At 38.5% G+C, this 18,026-nt stretch overlaps 2 protein-coding genes across 16 annotated transcripts in view; both read right to left on the bottom strand.

Annotated features, from left to right (window-relative positions):
* PAPOLA (poly(A) polymerase alpha) overlaps positions 1 to 12,745 on the bottom strand; it is a 461,100-nt gene extending 448,355 nt beyond the window's left edge. For 13 of the 15 annotated variants that reach the window (XR_012831147.1, XM_075712958.1, XM_075712960.1 and 10 more), the window contains exons 1-3: positions 12,733 to 12,745; positions 1,860 to 2,030; positions 1,149 to 1,215 (exon numbers count right to left, since the gene is read on the bottom strand). Coding sequence is in view for 14 of the 15 variants with exons in the window: in XM_075712958.1 (XP_075569073.1) it covers positions 1,149 to 1,215; positions 1,860 to 2,030; positions 12,733 to 12,740 (246 nt within the window). In the remaining variant the exon portion in view is untranslated. Of the gene's footprint in view, positions 1 to 1,148; positions 1,216 to 1,859; positions 2,031 to 11,342; positions 11,447 to 12,732 lie in introns of those variants that run through there. The other 2 variants (XM_075712962.1, XM_075712966.1) reach the window with 2 other exon arrangements.
* Positions 12,746 to 15,133: 2,388 nt separating this feature from the next.
* AK7 (adenylate kinase 7) overlaps positions 15,134 to 18,026 on the bottom strand; it is a 28,142-nt gene continuing 25,249 nt past the window's right edge. The window contains exons 17-18 of the mRNA XM_075712643.1: positions 16,375 to 16,533; positions 15,134 to 15,172 (exon numbers count right to left, since the gene is read on the bottom strand). Of these exons, the coding sequence (XP_075568758.1) occupies positions 15,134 to 15,172; positions 16,375 to 16,533 (198 nt within the window). The remainder of the gene's footprint in view (positions 15,173 to 16,374; positions 16,534 to 18,026) is intronic.

Below are 18,026 nucleotides of genomic sequence, written 5' to 3'. Positions count from 1 at the left end.
AAATATTATGGACATTAAACACATTTTGCTTAATACTCAGGCATTTTAGACCGACTTAGAAATTGATGATGGATTCCAATTTAGAGTAACAGAAAAATACTATTTACAGTACCAGTGTTTATTAAATTACTTTCACAGACACCCATACTACATTATTTAAATATAAGTTTGGTTTTGGGAGAAGTGTTTATTTCATGTTAAAATTGTTCAGGTACATATACTAAAGTTCGTAGATTTGTATCTTCAAAAAAACTCTTGAATCCACAGTACTGTGGGCAAAGACAGTTACCCTTTCGTAACAGGATGCAGTGTTACAGTCTGAAGCCCTACATTAATGGTCACGCAGCAAAAGATAGAAACAAACTGAAAATGAATTATTTTGCAATATATATTGGATTAATTTAAGTAGTTTCCAATCTTATACCAGTCAAGACACTCTCAACTATTTCGTTTTCAAGGATCGACACATATATAGCAGGGTTGTCATCCCCCCCATAATCCTGTTCATGGATAACTTCCCATTTCACAAGTGTACAGAAGAAATGCAATCCTAAATATACTCAAAGCAACATAGCTTAAAATATTAGTTTTTTACCCCTAAAAAAAGCCCCTTCCATCTTTACATTTTTGCAAGTCTATAGTCATTCAAAAAAGGTGTGTATAGGGGTGGGGGGGACTATAGCCTGGCAAAACTACTATCATTATTAGAAGCTACAAAAGTAACATTACAGGACTGACATTAAAGAAAAAGACCACAGATCATAAAGCTGCAAGAAGTCCATTTTAAGATCTAGCACTGGTTCACAAAGCCAAACAATCTAGGCATATAATTAACATAGTACTATACATATGTATTTTTACAAAAAGTCAAGCTGTATTTCTACCTAGGGAGAAGACGGAACAATGGAAAATTACTATTACAACTACCACACTTTTTCCAACACTTATGAGCTTCTTTGTCTGACAAGGTTCTACTTGGAAGGGGTGATGCTACCTGGAAACAAAATAAGCTACACAAAGGTGGTGTTTGTTTTTCCAGTTTGATCCCCAAATCTAAGATTCATCCTGGTTAGACCGGGAACATATTTTGGAATTATCTTCCTAGAGCAGTCTTAGTATGAGCAGTTCCATGTAAAATACCTCCATACCTTGCTTTCACTGATTTCCCGTATCCACTCCTTTACCAGGTTATTTAATTTTCCCAAAATTAGAATCCTATTGATAAAACAGCAGAATCACCAGTCATAAACTTAGACCAAACTAGCAGTATTTTTTAAGACCCCAATCATCATTACACAGTAAGTCAACTACAGCAACACTGCAGATCTAATTACAGATCTTGTCATACATATACACCCTGAAACAAAGTCACTCTTAAAACATTCCCACTATTTTTTCCCTCTTAAAGGTGTTCAAGTGATTTAAGCTCAGAAAACATGCAAGCATGCAAGGGCTACACACATTTTAGGTATATGAATTCTACTCACTTTCAAAATAAAACCTTAATTCATAAAATACATGCACCTAAAAGAACAGTGAGAAGCAGTACTGAGAGAAAAAAAACTCTAGAAAGATTGATAAGGGCAAAAAAAGCATAGGGGCCACTACAACAAAACAGTTATGAAGGAGAAAAAAATGCAAGCCAGCCTCCAAAATTTAAGGGCCATTTTAATTCCTTTCTGTGTTCCGAGGTATTTGTCTTAAGGGCAGGGGGTGGGGGTGATGGTGGATCAAGATTAATATTCCACTAGGCTTTTAAGAAAGCATTTGAAAGAACATAAACATGCTTGGGGTTCAGCAGTCAACTACGTGAACCTCAAGATAGGAGAAAACCACTGCTCGAATGAGTGTTTACTCACCTGCGTTGCAGTTCTTCCTCCTCTTCAAATACACCATAAGGTTTTAGGGTTTCGATTAATTTCTGGGTAAGCATGCAGTCAAACTCCTTGGGGGCAGCTAAACTGATAGGTGAGGTAATGCCATAATGCTTCTGTAGTTGCTGTGTTTGTGATCCCTGGGTTGTAACGGGACTAATAAAGGCAATTAGATAAAGTTACTGACAGAAACAAAACAATTTTTTTTTAATTATTTTTTTCTCATCAGAGTAGCAGACAACAGACACATACTAAGGAAATAAAAAGTTAAGCCTACTGTTAGCATTTACATCCCAGATCAATCTGCGTTAAATCTGTGTTATTAAGGACAACAGTAGAATTACATTTCTCTCACTCTGAATATTGATTGCAGGGTTACAAGTTGCTATGAGGCATGATCTTTTATATCAGCTGACTTCACACACTCAAAACACTCACATAAGTAAGGGGGCTTTAGTATATTTTGAGCCCAACAGCATCACAGAGTTAGCTTTAAGCTGACTCCTGGCCAGCATGAGAGGATGGTTAGACCAACGATGTCAGCTCAGTCTGTGGTGGTAATATTACATATAGCCTTGCTTCACTGGGGAGGTAAGGGGAGAATATCAGAGATTTGTGCTAGACTTTGCCTAGCCCAAGTACCAAGGTTGTAAGCAGTACTCTCCCCACATCCCTCATGTTTCCTTAACATGACATTTTACTTCATTTAAGTATTTATCTAAATAGCAGAGTAAGCCTAAAGTACACAACCCACTGCAATGAGTTAAATCTGCAAGGACCTAATTCACTAGCAAACAATTCAACTACAAGTCCTCATAGCATCCTTGCCTTGCACTTTTCAAGCCACACAAATGATAGAGCCAAACCTCAAGCACAAAGATGATACGCTCAAGTCAAACCCCCATAATTCAACGTTGCAAGAAATGAGCAGAGAACACAAAAGAACTTCAGCAGAAACATACAAGTAAAGTTATCATCATTCTGTGCAAACTACTAACAGCTTTCCTAGATGAGCATCCTGGGTGAAAAACATGCATTTTTTCCATAATGGGCATATTTGTTTATGATGTTCACATTTAAACACAGACTTATTTTCAGAACAGTTTGAGCTTTAAGGCTAGTAATTCTAAGTGTTTCAAAAATGAATTTGGTCCTGTGTAATATACAAGAGTTTACTCCAGTGATTACTGCATGCTACATCCATATAGTTAAAACTTGTGTGAACTGATACTAGCAACAGGTAGCCATTTAAAAAAAAAAATCTTAAACTTATTCAGTATTGTAGAATTATATACTTTAACACTTAAGATTGTCAAATTTTAAGAACACTTAGTCTTGCTCATTATATACTTCATAGGTTTAAAAATACACTACTAAAATCTGTATTTAAAAAGCTCTAAAGGTTACTTGCAGCATTAAATACTAGTTTTATATTGATAGACAGACAGCTTTCCTCTAAATTATGAATATCATTCCCCTACCTTTGATTTTTGAAAATGACACATCATTGGTTTTAAGCACACTGCAGTTTCTTTTCTGAAACTGACTTGTTACTTCAATTAATCAGCCTTTCAGAGACCAACAAAAACATTATAATCTCTCATCAAAATATGCATTTCAGAAAATATGGCTATTATAGCAACAGCTAGTCAAAAAGCCTTACCAACAATTAAAGCAAGTATTACCTGAAAGTTAAGGAAATACTTGTGTAGAAGTGTTACATCTGCATTATTTAAGTTATATTCTTACTACATAACATTATTCTCTTTCAAAGGCATAAAGCAACATTTTGTTTAATACCAAGTATATAACTAATATTTTAAATTCCGATTATGCATTAATATCTTTTTTTCCTGAATTCAATTTTTCATTCTGCTAGGGCAAAAGCTTTATCATCAATTTGGTTTCCTTCAACTTCCATAAAGTCTAAAAGAAAGGGAATCCTCCATGTCAAAAATGCAAGCTGACAGTTTATGTCAAAGCCCCATTTTTGGCAAGCATAACATTACCCTATATATTGTGGTATTATCAGTCCTTCATGTTTATACATGTTATATACTACTTCTATCATACAAAACAAGAAGCAGTTTTTCAGGCTAACTACATATTATGTGTGGAAAAACTACAGTACAACTTCACTTTTACTTCCATAATCTGTTGTCATCAATTCCTCAGGATTTCATTCCTCACTTCCATGAAGACTAAGTATTAAAAAAGAACATCCTAACTTAAAATTGACAGCAATGAACAAAACCTAATATAATTTTCCACAGGTTGAACCCTTTATAAAATTATTCTAAGTACTATAACGTTTGAAATCAAGAATTCAGTCACAATGCAATTTTTCTCACAAAGCAAGTTCTAGCACCTTTGTCCCTTTGCTTGTTAGCAAAAGGAAAAAAAAAACCTAAGTAGGAAAAAAATTACTAAAAACTATACATTTAAAAAAAAAAAAATCAACACCCAAGTAATCATGTCTGGGAACATTATCTGACATTGCTTCCTTCAGCTAAGAGGTTTTAATCACCTAATGAAGAATTCGGTATTAGCTGAACAAATCACACAGACCTTAGGACTTTATGTGTGAATGTAAACATTAAAAAAAAAAACTGTCCAGATGAATTATATGGAACAGTAATTCAAATTAATGACAAAGGAAGGCACTAATACAGTTTTTCTCTTTTAAAAAAAAAAAAAAAAAAAAAAAGAAAAAAGAAGATTTAGGAATGTCAACATGTCAACACAAATAGTAGCTTCAGGCACTTAGTTTCTAAAAAAGCAGTCAGAAAACAAAAGGTCTCAATACATAAACAACTTTTGGACATTATGAGTATTTTTACTCAGACCACAAAGCTTGTAGTTAAATTTTAACTACAATTTCTCCCCTTTTGCCAACTGTTAATTTGAAAAAAATATATTTACTTTTCAATTTAAGATTTTGTAGTTTATTTTTATAGGGTTTTAAAGTAGTAATCTAAAGCAATCAAGGTTTTAGTTTTGTGCAGCAATTACCTGATGGTCTGACTGTAATTTTCACCCATCCATAACTAGAAAATGTATCCAATTCAACAGATATTAGACTTCATTGAAAGGGCTGACAAAAGACAGCTTGGCAGAGGCTGTTTAATATTAGTTTTCAAAAAAAGACTCAATGTCACTCAGACCCAGATTAAGTGAAGCAGACTCCTGCAGTCAGTAATGCTTACTGAGCCCTCTGTCTTCCACCTACTTTTACAAGGCCATGCTTCACCAATTCCAGAACTAAATAACTTAAAAATAATCTTTCACCTTGCCCCCAAAATTACAATACATAAAAAACAACATCACATCGCTTCCCTGATCTAGTTAACAGCATAACCCTGGCAGTGCAATGTGCAGGTCCGTCTTCACAAAACACCATGCTGACGTGACTCAAACCAGACCAGTATTATCTCCAAACCCTACAGGACCATCAGAGTGTGGTCACAGGGCATGAAATAAGCTTTGAAACCATTCATTAAAACAGCAGCTTTAAACAACCTATTAAATCCATCATCTGATACACATCTTTGGGAATTGTTACACAAAAACAGTTACAGTTTTTACAGTTACAGCTGCTTTTATATTCATGTATTTTACAAGAATGAAACAAGCACGTTGTCAACAGCACAGGACCTTCCCACTCAGGTATTTCGCCTGTGTTTGAAGGTTGAGGAGTTAATAAGAATACTTTCACCGGGATGGTATATAACAATTCTCAACACAGCTGAGAACAAGCTCACAACAACAAACCTTCTAGAATATTTTACAACTCCAAAAGATACAATGAAGCTTACACTTTAACATACTAGTACTGAAGAGAATATAGGTTTTTTCCAGCTAAAAACATTTAAATTGAAGCTCAACTGTTTAAATCTGCTGAAGTTAAGACTGTTCTAAGGTTTCTGTAGCACACCAAAAATATATGAGAAGTGCCTTTGTAAAGTGAGGAAAAAAAATGGTGTTTGGCAAGAAAGTCTGCTAAACTCATTTAAGGATGTAATAAATTAACCAGTGCTAGGTAATCCTTTTTCATTTGTTTAAATGACAGCAAGTCATGAAAGTTACTACAAAATGAACAAGTAAAGGTATATCCTCTCCCCACCCCCTACCTTCTACAAAACCAAGAAACTTCAAATAAAGCATTTGCTAGATGCTTTTTAAATGAAAAGTAAATTATCACTGAGAAATAACTTTAAGTGCACATTTTTCAAACTTTAATGTGTATGTACACATTACATTTTAGCCAGAAACTGCTAATGATCAATATTCTTAGACTTCTCTCTTACTTTTTCCTAAAACCATGAAGATCACACTCTACTCTGGTATCTTCCCTCCTGAAAAGACATATGGACATTCTAGTTTCTACTTGTGACATGTCATGATATATCATTTTTGGAATACCTTAGTTCAAACTACCGAATTTATTCAAAGAGAAAGGACAGGTAAGTATCAATGCTAACCTTCTACCTGAGAGGATTAGGGAAGTTAAGGCCTTCAGAGGGGTAAGGGTGGTATGTCAAATCTGCTAGTCACTGAAGTTAAGCATTAACAAAAATCAAGAGTATTAAACAGCAACAAAAAGTCCCATCCCAGCTACTCAATCTTGACAACAGCAGAGGCAGATTTGGCAGACCTTGTCAAGGTCTCAACTCAAAGCATGTTTAGGGTTTGAGTTTTAAAAAGAAAAAAAAAAAAAAAAACCAAACCAAACACACACACACAAAAAACACACCCAGTTTTTCTTTTTAACATCATGAAGAAAATTAAGATACCATTTGGGACTTGTTTGTTTGTTTCTAGTCAACTACATATACACATGAAGATCTTGCTCTCCCTCTGCTATGAATATGAGCTACCTGTCAATAGCATAAATATAAAATAAAGTTGCAGGAAATGATGTAGAGTTAAATTAAACATGCTATTGTTGTTGCTCTGCTTTGACCTGAATTTTTGAAGAGCGTATGCTGACAGTTTAAACCACCTGCAAATCGGGCAAGAGCTACAGTGGTTTAATTCTAAAGTGTTATGATCCATTATTTCATATTCAAATATGAATTAATCTCATCTCTCAGAGAAATGCACATGTATTTTTCCCCCCACAAACAGACAGAAAGTTCTCATCTGTACTAAGCTGACAGCAAGTACAGCTATACTTTTTCTTCAGAACCTGGAAGTTTTGGTAGGCAGTATCTTCTTATATTGTTATCCATAACTACTGAATTGAAAAGAATGAACCCTGGTAACATGGCCACTGCTAAAACCATTATACAACAGAGCACAGAAGTGGAAGAAAAAGAACAAATAAAGCTTGTAAGAGGCTTTAGAGTTTCCAGAGCTGTACATCTTTAAACTCCTTCAAATGGAAGTGACTACACATTGTTCTAAGGTAGAGGGGGGAAGATTGTGAGATAAGGGGAAAAAAACCTTCCAATGCATCTTTTAAAGACCAGGTTACACGTGAACACACATCCAGCTGAAAACAGACTTAGAGCAAATACAGATGTATCTATAAAACACTGCCCCACACACAACTAAGAGTTAGATACAAATTTGAAGTACTATACTATTGTTTTCTTTTACAACACTGGAACCTTTCTCCATCCTCAGAAGAGAGAAGAATCTGTCACGAACTTCTTTTTCAAGCATGCTTTGTATTTAACCCTCCTCCCAACCCCACTTGAAACCCCCTGTTGTTCTATGCGCTTTTTCCCCTTCACTCCCAGTATTCTACCTCAGTTCCACTGGTAGTATTTTTATCATGTTATTTGAGTTAGTATTTTATGCTTCTTGTCACAAACAAAATACAGTTGCAATCAGCACCGCATTATCTAAACATCATAGTCCTGGAACTTGGGATGCTTCACAAAAATAAAAGACAACACAAACAACTGAAATCTTAAAAACAGATGCCGTAATATTTAACAAATTGTAACACTTTGAATCCTGCGTAAGTTTAAAACTCACCTCTGATCCACCCTGAAATAGATCTTAACCACCCAAAATCTAACTGTTCTAAATGTGTGCCAAGTGCATGCAAAAACCCCTTCCAGCTTTTGGCCATCAATCTTTGCTTTTCCTAGAAGTCATATAACACACCTTTCATATAGTTTGTCCAGACAGACACGCACAGTAAGGCCAGCACTGGTAAAGCAAGAGAAACTGTGGGCTGTTAAGTATCTTAAAATAGTGCCAACAACCCACAGAACGTTAACTTTTAAACTTTTCACTTCAGTCAGGACCTCTGGCTCATTCAGTCTTGCCTCCAGATACCAAGACAAAATACAGAGCTTAAGGAATTTCAATGACTATCCTCTCTTCTCTATTTGCCTCTACTGATTACCTCAGTAAAATTAAGGTGTTCTTATTTACTGATGTAAGACACCCAAGTCAGATTCCTGAAGCAATAGTGGTCATCACACCATCTGGTCAATCAGCTGGAGCTAAATTCACAAAGCTCAAGCTCCACTGTGTCAGATTTCAGAGGAAGTGTTTTGAGGGGGTTTGTTTGCTAGTTTTAAAGTCTCCTCCAACAAGGAATGACTTTGGCAATTTCAGATTAAAGTTTCTGGCTTAATGCTAACACCATGGCTCCAGGCAAAATTTCAGAAATCTAGGCAGGAAATCTTAATGAAGTCTGTGCAAATCAGTTACCAGGGAACATATGTTTTAAATAGTTAAGACAATCCAGCTGTCCTTCCTGAACAGAAGTTTTAATATCTAGCAGAAAATTGCTGGATCACTTAGACCATGAATTAAGTTTTCAACTGTCAGCATGAGATGTTCAAGATACCCAAAACAGATTCAAACATGGGTATTGGAGCAATGACAGGCAGTGGACCCATGGAAGAAGAGACTCACCTATGGCAAAAGAAAGAATATTCATACACACTCTGCTAATCTTTGACTCAATCCCAAGTTCTCTCTGCCTCTTGTGTTTGTACAGAATAGCAAAGGCAGGGTATCCAAACACACACCCATCCACAACATTCTCAGTAACAACAGTTTCAGAAGAAGTTGCTCAAGTTTAAACAAAAGAAATTTCTACCAAACTCTGCAGGCAGCACTTGAACCAAAAATTAGGTTTATTGCTATTCTGGAGACAAAAAAACTCCAGAGGCAGCAATTTAAGAAGTTCAGTAAGGTTGAATCAAAAGATACCAGGAAGTATAAAACCAAGAACTAGGAATCCCATGAAGGGTTTCACTGCAAGAGATTAATTTGTCTCAGCAGTGAAATCTTCTCAGCCCAAAATAACTGGGTTTCCAAGCTCTGTGCAGTATCTCCAAGTTAACAGGTATGAACTCACATCTTTTTTGGAGTGATATTAGAAGACTGAAAGCTACTACAAAACCACACATACTTGCCATCCGGTTTCTCTGTACTACATCTAACAAATTAATCCTCAGTATAGATTTTTATGTTAACTTCTTCTTGATTAATAAATCTATCACTTTAAGGCAACGGTTCTTCTAAAGTAGGTCCTGTGCTTTGCAAAGTTAGGAATACTTCAACTCCTTCCATAACAGTCTACAAAAACCTGAGCTACCTCTGGTCAGAAACATACTATTTATCCACTCCCAAACAGTACAAATTTTAAATATAGTGTTGTACTACTTCTGGCATACAAGTTGACAGTTGCTAATTAAAAGTCAAGAAAACAATGATTTTGCATATGTCTAAAACAAAGTTCAGTGAAAGAAAACATACAAAAACTCTTTACTTCAGAAGTGAGAATAAGCTTGGCTGTCTACAATAAAGACTGAAAAAAAAATTAATGACATTCCAAAACTCTAATATGGAAGTTACCAATACCAACAATAATTAAAATTTATAGCACTTATGGCACTTTTAAGTGTTTAGATAGATGACTCAATGCACTTTTCCACTTCTGTAACAAAAAAAAAAAGTAGTTTGCAATTATTTCATTAAGTTCAGCAAAGAAGCTCTAAGTGTAATAATATCAGTAGCTTAACAAGAAACAGATTCATGGTGCTATTTCTCTATTCAGAGGGTCAGAAAAGCCCAGGTTATATAAAGACTACATCATCAATTCACATAAACATAGCTGCTCCTTCACTGAGTCAGTAGCCTTTCTGCGTAAAACCTAGCCCTAACTGAAACATATGAACAGCTTAGTGAGCTTCATTTCTCCCTAGCATCTTACGTGTCAGATAATGCACAGGAATACTGTGTACCTAACAGTTCACCAAAATGTATCTTTATAATAGGGGAAATATTCACCTTTGTTTCTTATCACTTGTTCAAAAAAGCTGAAAGTTAAAGAGTTTTCCCTTATGCAGCTGCTATCTCTTCACACAAGAGATTAAAGACAATCATAACAAAAAGTCACATAAGTTCCTAGGATAAATTCAGTATTTTTTTAAAACCTTAAAAGGCTTTTGCAAATGCCAGCTATCAGCAGAACCCAAGTTTGCTTTTACTACTGATGTGCCTTGTACATAAATAATTTGCTTGTTTTTATAGCTTTGTACCATAGTGCTAAGAGAAATACACATACACACAAAGCGCAGTATCAACAACACTGTACACCTCTTGAGAACTCTGAACTAATGCTTTTCAAGTAAAGAGTGATGACAATCTCTGGTTGTATGGGAGAACAGCTCTGACTAGGCCTGTCGATTGTAAACACCACCCTAAAAATGAAGTTTAAAGGATGTCTTGAAAGGTCAGGACAGAGGGGGGGGGAAAAAAAAAAAAAAAAAAAAAGAGACTATTTTGTTTGTCATCTTGAAGGTTTGGCAGTGACATAAAAGTTTTTCTACTCTCACTCAAAAAGATTATCATCCAAAAGCATGAAAGCATCAAACGGAAAGAATTATACAGAAAATGAAGTTCCAACGCTCACCTTTTTTTTTTTTTCCCTCTAAACTTAAGTCAGTGGTATCAGTTAACATTACTAGCATTGCAACTTACTAGCATTACAATGTTCACTTTGTATTATTCAGTCAAAACTTCAAAGTCAATCATTGCAAACATACAAATGACAGAACAAATGCAGAATCTGAGAAAGCTTTGCTTTTCCTAACTAAACCTCCTATATTAGTGAAGTTGCCAAGTAATGTTTATACTGAAAATAGCAACATATTAGCGCAACTAATATTAGTTGCAATAATAGCGCAACTATGTAATATTATTTAAGCATTTCTAGCTAAATTACCATAAACACCTACATTATGAAAAACGATCAAGTCATTCCAAACTTGTCAAAGTTGAAGACCGCTTTTAATACAACTCATAGAAGTAGCCCAAAGTTTAAAATGTTGTTATTAAGCATTTGGAATTTATGTAGTCACAACAAAATAAACTAAGAATGAAAGCAGACAGAATAAACACCCTCCCATTTTCCTGAGGTCAAAAAGCCTAGCCAACTTCAAAGCTGGTTTCTGGTAATTTTTCATTGCCATAATGAACATATGCAAAACTTACCTATAAAGACATTGCAGCCTCATTATACAAGCATCAGAAACTACCTGGCATAACCATTTTCCCTTCTGCATTCACCCACTGTGTTTTTCCTGTCACAAACTCTTTCAGTGTTTTGTCTTGTGTTATCTACCCCACGACTAACTTAGCAGTATTTTAGACTGAATAAAACAAGCACAACAGGCAAGCATGGTTATTCTTCACATAAAGTTTACAAATTTAAAACAATAATGGATAATCCCAAATAATAGTAGTGAAACAATCTTCTCAAATTCTTTATATTTCTCCTTCAATGGAAAAAAAAAAAACAAACAAACAACAAAACCCACCAAAAGAGAACCCTCGCCCCTGTACCTAGCATATAAACATGCATTATTCTTAAAAGCCACTTGACCACATACCCATCGCTGGTTCCCTTAACTTACATAGGATAATAAAATACTAGCATTATAGACTACGGAACTGAGGAGCAGGAATTTTTGTCGTTTCAACCCAGAGGCGTCAAAACGTCAGCGAGGGGAAAAAAAAAAAAAAGAAGGAAAAAAGAAAAAAAAGCAGGGGGTGGGGTGAAAGAAACGGGCGAAGGAGCTGGGATGAAATTATGTCCCACTTGGTTATTCATGACTACCAGCAGGGTTGCAGCACGGCAGGCCAAGGCCCGCGGCCCGCTCCTCCCGTGAGAGCCCCCCGGCTCCGGCGGCCCAGGGAGCGCCGCCCCCACGCCTGCTCGCACGGGCCGGCTGCGAGCCCCCGCGGCGGCTTGGCACTTCGGAGCCACCGGCGACCGGGGGAATCTCGCAAGGCCGGCGGGCTCACTCGGGCCGCCCGTCAGCACCCGCGCCTGTGTCTCTCCGGCCGGCGGAACGAGGCAAAACCGTCGGCGCGGCTATCGGGGGAGAGGCTTTGCTGGGACGCCTGAGAGAAAAAGAGCTGCACCTTTGGCGGCCGGGGCGAGGAAAGGATAAACACGCGGCACCCTGGCACTTCATATCGCCTGACTCAACAACGGCCGAAGGGGGCCACAGCAGACACCCGCCCCGCGGCCGCCCGGCCCCTCACGCGTGCCGCTATGAGATCACGAAGGAGAAGACGACGACGACAACAACAACGTAAAAGCCACATCAGCATCTCCTTCGGGGCTCATAGCGATGGGGGGGACAAGAAAGCAAGCAAGCGGCTCCTCGCGGGCTGGGCGGAGAGCAGCGGATCCACAGCCCCTCACACTGCGGCACCGGAAGAGCCCAGGACCGGAGGGGGACAGCGGAGAGGGGGAAGGGCGAGAGCCAGCTGAAAGGGCCCGAGCGGGCAGGGAGCGCAGGCCGCTACGAGGAGAGCCGAGTAAGGGCCGGCAAAAGACAGGCCTTTAAGACACTCCGCGAGCTTTCCAACTTACAACGGCATCGTCTCTCCGGCCCCTCCTCCTCCTCCTCCGCCGCCGCCGCCACCACCACCGCGTCGTCCCCTTCTCCCTCCTCCTCCTCTTCTTCGTCCTCCCCCACCACTGCCGCCTCCGGACCGGTCACTCGTCCCGCCAGGAAGCGGGAATCGTGACCATGGTACGGGCCGGGGTCAGGCCTTAGAGGGAGGAGAAAGCCGTTCGCTAGGCCCGGCCGCCGCCGCTTCACTTTCCTCTTCCCCTCCGGCCTTCTAACATGGCGCCCAGACGCTACCACAGCAATGTTCGAGACCGGGGGGGGGCCTGACGCAGCGGCGCGGCCACCCCCGCACGCTGCGCACGCTGGCTCATCCGCGCATGCTCGGGCGGCCGCGAGGCCGAAGGGCATCCTGGGAGCTGTAGTTCCGGGGGGCGCAGCCAGAGTTTGAAAACAAAGCGCTAACGGCTGCGAGGCAGCGCCCGGCTCCGGCGCTGCCGGGTTCACGCCGGAGGCGACCGGGGCGCCCCGGCAGGGGCGGCGGAGCTGGGCCGGCCGGGCAGGGGACGCGGCTCGGGGCCCTCGGGAAGGGTTCGGCGCAGCGGCGGGTGTGCCTGGGCACCGGCGGGTTCCGAGCGAGAGAAAGCGCGGACCTGACTTGCCGTGGAAACAGGCGCGGCGGGGCCGCCCCCGCGTTACTCCAAGGAGCCGCCCGAAGGGCCTTGAAGTCGGCCCGCTCCGGGCGGCTCCTGCCAGCGGCTGGCGGGCGAGGCGGCGGGGAGCCGGGCGGCGGCGGCCGGCGCTGCCCGCCGCTCGGGGGTGCGGGGCGCCCGACCCCTGGGGGCGGCCCCCGGGCAGGCACGGCCGGGTTTGCAATGGGCTCACACGGGCCGAGCCTAACCCGCTCGGCGCCCCCGCTCTGTTCCTCTGAAAAACGGAGGGTTTCGGTTCAAAGTTAGCTCTCGGTGTGTCTTTTGCTCGTACCTACTTGCATCGGGCTTGTTTTCTTTTTTATGCCCCACACAGAGCGGAGAGATCCTTTTCTAATAATTGGTTTTGAAAGCTCTGCCTGTAGTAGACTGCATAAATTTCGGAAAATTAAAAAAAAAACAAACCCCACACTCTTTACAGATCAGCTCAAAACTTTATTCTTAGAAAAGTAAATGTATTACAGCAACTCTACACACACACAAAAAAACCCTTTTATCTCATTTTTTAGTGCCCTATGTTCATCTATACTCTGAAAAATAGGACTCAAACTAAAAATTTCTCTAAAAGTGCCAATTATATAATTTTCAACTGCCTTACATGATAAATGGTAACTTGGACTGGCAGCATATAGGAAATTTAGATCCCAAAGAAATCTGTTTCTTTGGAGTAGGAGATGATGGTTCTGAACTCTGTTCCTGGCTATATTCGCTCACTTGGCTGTGTGACTGGAAACAGATGAAATAAGACTGTTTCTCTGTGAAAAACTTAATATATATGAATAAGAATGTTAGGCATTAATATATCTAAAATTCTAATACTAAAATTAATAGATAAGTGTAAAATGTTTCTATATCGCCATTCTTCTAGTTCTTCCTCTTTTTTCCCCTTTCTCCAAAACTGTCCTTGCTTTCTGTTTGACAAAATCCTCTATCTGTTGTACACATGCTCAGTTTCAGCTCAGTTAGCATAGATATTGCCAGTTTCTGTGAAAGGTATATGAAGTCAATAAAAAAGGGAATGACAGCCATGTGCTGCAAAGTCTAGATTCTTCCAGAATCTATAAAAAACACGTATCAAATATTGAATGGTGAAGGGAATTAAATGAGAACTACACCCATTTGTTTGATACCAAATAAAAATCCAGGTTTTTATGACATACCTGTGCTGGGAAACTGTTTATCCAGTCAGTCTTCAGTGCAGCACAAGAAGAATATTTTGTGTGACTTTTTGCCTCTTGGGAGCTGGGAGGGTAAATAAGAGGACTTGCTGCTTCTATTTCCATTCTCAGTGAAAATGCCCTTTTTTTTTTTTTTTTTTTTTTAATAAAAGTGTTTCTCAGGTTAGCTGCCTACATCCATTATGGATCAGGACAAGAATATATTGGTTAAATAGAATGTGTAACTGAAAAAATCCAGGAAGAAAATTTTAGAGAGAGAACAGATTCTTATGGTTCACAGTTTCAAATGGACATATGAAATATAGATGGGTAAACGTATTAATCAATACGTGCAGTAAATGGTACTTTTGTAGAAGGAATATTAAAATCCCAATACAACATAGTAATAAAGTATAAGAAATAAAAATGGAGATTACATAATAAGCCTAAACAAAAATAATTTCAGAAACTAAGTATTTTTATTTAAAATGCATTAGGAACATTCTCCATTTCCACTTCATAATTTTGACAGCTGTTAGGATTTAATGTTTATCTCATTCAATATCAGGACTGTTCTTGAAGAGATATTCTGCCTGTAAACAGAAGAGTTTCAAAGTTACACTTATTTTCAAGTCTCCAATTTTAAAATTTACACAAAATAACAAAAATATAGTGGATAACATTGCTTTAAAAAAAATCTCAGAAAGTATTAAATGGCTCTAAAATGCAATTTCTGGCAGATATGTCAGAGAAACCTCTTCCCCACAAATACCATCTAAAACACCATCTACCTCATCCTCCCTCTCGGTAGCAGTAACCCCATCTCTATTGTGGGCAAAAGCAGCAAGTGAGCTATTTATGACAGTATTTGTCTCTCCATGAAAAATCCTAGGGAGTACTCCAGGGCCTGATTTCTGGACCCAGAAGAGTGTAAGAGTAGAAAACACAGATCTTTAAAATTTATGCAGTTAGTAGGGAAGATCTTATGTTCCCACAGCTACAGGTAGTTGTCACTCATCAGTAAGCAAAAAAGTTAAAACAGTTAAACATTTCTTAGTGCCTAAAGTGGCATGCAACACTGATGCTTTCATTTTAAGCTTTTGCTTGGTTAAGAAAATGTTTCTTTTCATTAAAACAGTGATCGCTTGTTAATAACTTTCTTAGGATGTGCAGGAAGAACAGCAGTACAGCAATAACTTTACAGCATCTGAATTCTTGTCTGAATGCAATGCTGACCCTGCTCTCAGCCAAAAGTTGAACTAGATAAATTCTTGAGCTTTGCAACTGGAATTATTCTATGAATGTCTTACAGGATTTACTCATTAATTTATCTGTGTATTGTGAAGGGAATAACTGAAGAGCTTTCATTCATCATTACAGTAATGTGTTCTGTTCTGCCTAGAGGGGTATAAGCAGGATAGAGAGTGATGTCCCCCCTTCTGCAGGCTTCTGTCACAGCAGAATTGGGAGGGTACACAAGATGTGCACAGTGCATACACCAAAGAGAAACAGATTCTGGTAGTTGTTCTTACCCTGCAAATGCAAAGCTGCACTACGCCCTTACTTGATACACAGTATCAATTGATCCTATAAAGAATAGTTGCTGGGTTTATAGTTTTCACAGCAATTACTGCTCACCAGAATTGCAGATACTATCCGTTAATTAATTGTTATCATGACAGTGGGGAAAAACAATTTATGTCTTTATGTTAACAGAGATTCTTTGGGTCTATGTGAATATTTTCATTATGCTTTTTCAAACATATTTAAAGTAAAAAAAATGTAATCAATTTACCAGAAAATCGACTGGATCATCTGGTCTGATCCTACAGCATTCATTTATCCCTTGCATAAGTGTTGGCATGACATTCTTCATTAAATAGTTTCGTAGTGGAATGGACTGGGCCTCCAATAACTCTTGTTCTTGTCTTTTAACTTCCTCCAGATGTTTATTCTACAAATAATGAACAAAATTGTAAAGAATAAGGTTTATAACATCTACCAAATATCACTTGACTAAATAATAATGGTGGCCTAGATAAAAACTAGTGTTAGAAGCTGTGGACAAAACTTTAAAGCTCACAACTTGGCAAGAAAAACTACAAACTGCTTATTAAATTTAGAGCACAGGGCACACTGAGGACAAATAATTGAACATGATGACAACTGAAATCTCCTCAGTAGAATTATTTTATTTTTCTCTCTTTAACACCTGAAAGGAGGTTTATTCTGAAGTCTTCCAGTGGTCCCATTTCCATAGATATTTGGCATAATGGTTGGAATACACTGTATCACTTAAAAAATTAGTACTGTTGCAAATGCAGATGGTTTCTTGAGTGTTCTTTGAACTGGAGGGGAAGGAGAATATTTTTACTCAGAAGAGAGCCCTGACTCTCAAAATAACTGTAAGTTGTGTTGGTTTTCATAGAATCATAGAATCGTTTAGGTTGGAAAAGACCTTTAAGATCATCCAGTCCAACCATTAACCTAACATTAACAAGTCCACACTAAACTAATTAAGGGTAGTTTTGTTTGTTTGTTTCTTTGCTTTGTTTTATTTAATTTCTGTCAGTTTTCAGGGTGGGTGAGAGTTAAATAAACTAAAACCACAGTGAATTACATCTGTTTACATGAGCTAAATTTTTTCTTGAATTCAGGTTAAAACAAATACAATGATTACGCTCAAAAAGTAGGAGGGGTGAGGAAATAAAACTGCTGCAAGTTTTTTTTTCTTCCATTTAATAGCACTTAATAGCATGCATACTTGCAGTAGTTTTAGCCAGAAGATTACTCAAAAACATTTTTATTGTCCCCTCTTCTCTCATTTTATTCACCAGTAGCTTGAGTCATATATAGATACAGCAAGCAGATGATACCCTGAAGACTGCTTTTCTATACTCAAGGCATAACACAAAAGCAATGTTCAGATAAAACCATATGCCAATATCTGGAAAAGGTATTTACCTTATTCACTCAGTCCAGGAGTGCTATTGAATAAATCCCACAAGTGGTCTTTGGTCACTACTCAGAGACAGCAGCTAATCTACAGTCTCAAGGGCAAATGAATAGTTGCTTAGATTTCCTGAGCATCTGCCTATTTAAAAGGATAAACTTAAGCACACATTTTATTTAAACACTTACTTTATCTTTGAATAATGCACACAGTTTGCTCCCTTGGGAGTTAGATGGCTTTGGATTGAATATAGCTAAAAATGTGTTAACTACCCTTACTAATCTTTTAGACAAGTTTACAGAGAGCACAAAATGCTATTCAATGTTGAATGAAGCTGTAAATAAGCATAGAGATAACAAAGAAAACTTACTCACAAGCCAACATCAGAGGAATGTAAATGCTTCTTTAAAAGTGAGTAATTTCAGGGTATTATTTCCCCATAGATGAGTATGGGCATTCAAATGTAAGAAAAGGACTTCTCTGTGGAATGATCA

The sequence above is a fragment of the Pelecanus crispus genome, chromosome 6 (genome assembly GCF_030463565.1).
Source record: "Pelecanus crispus isolate bPelCri1 chromosome 6, bPelCri1.pri, whole genome shotgun sequence".
NCBI classification, from domain to species: Eukaryota; Metazoa; Chordata; class Aves; order Pelecaniformes; family Pelecanidae; genus Pelecanus; species Pelecanus crispus.
Note: the sequence above shows the minus strand (reverse complement) of the source record. Positions and strands in the feature narration are given on the sequence as shown.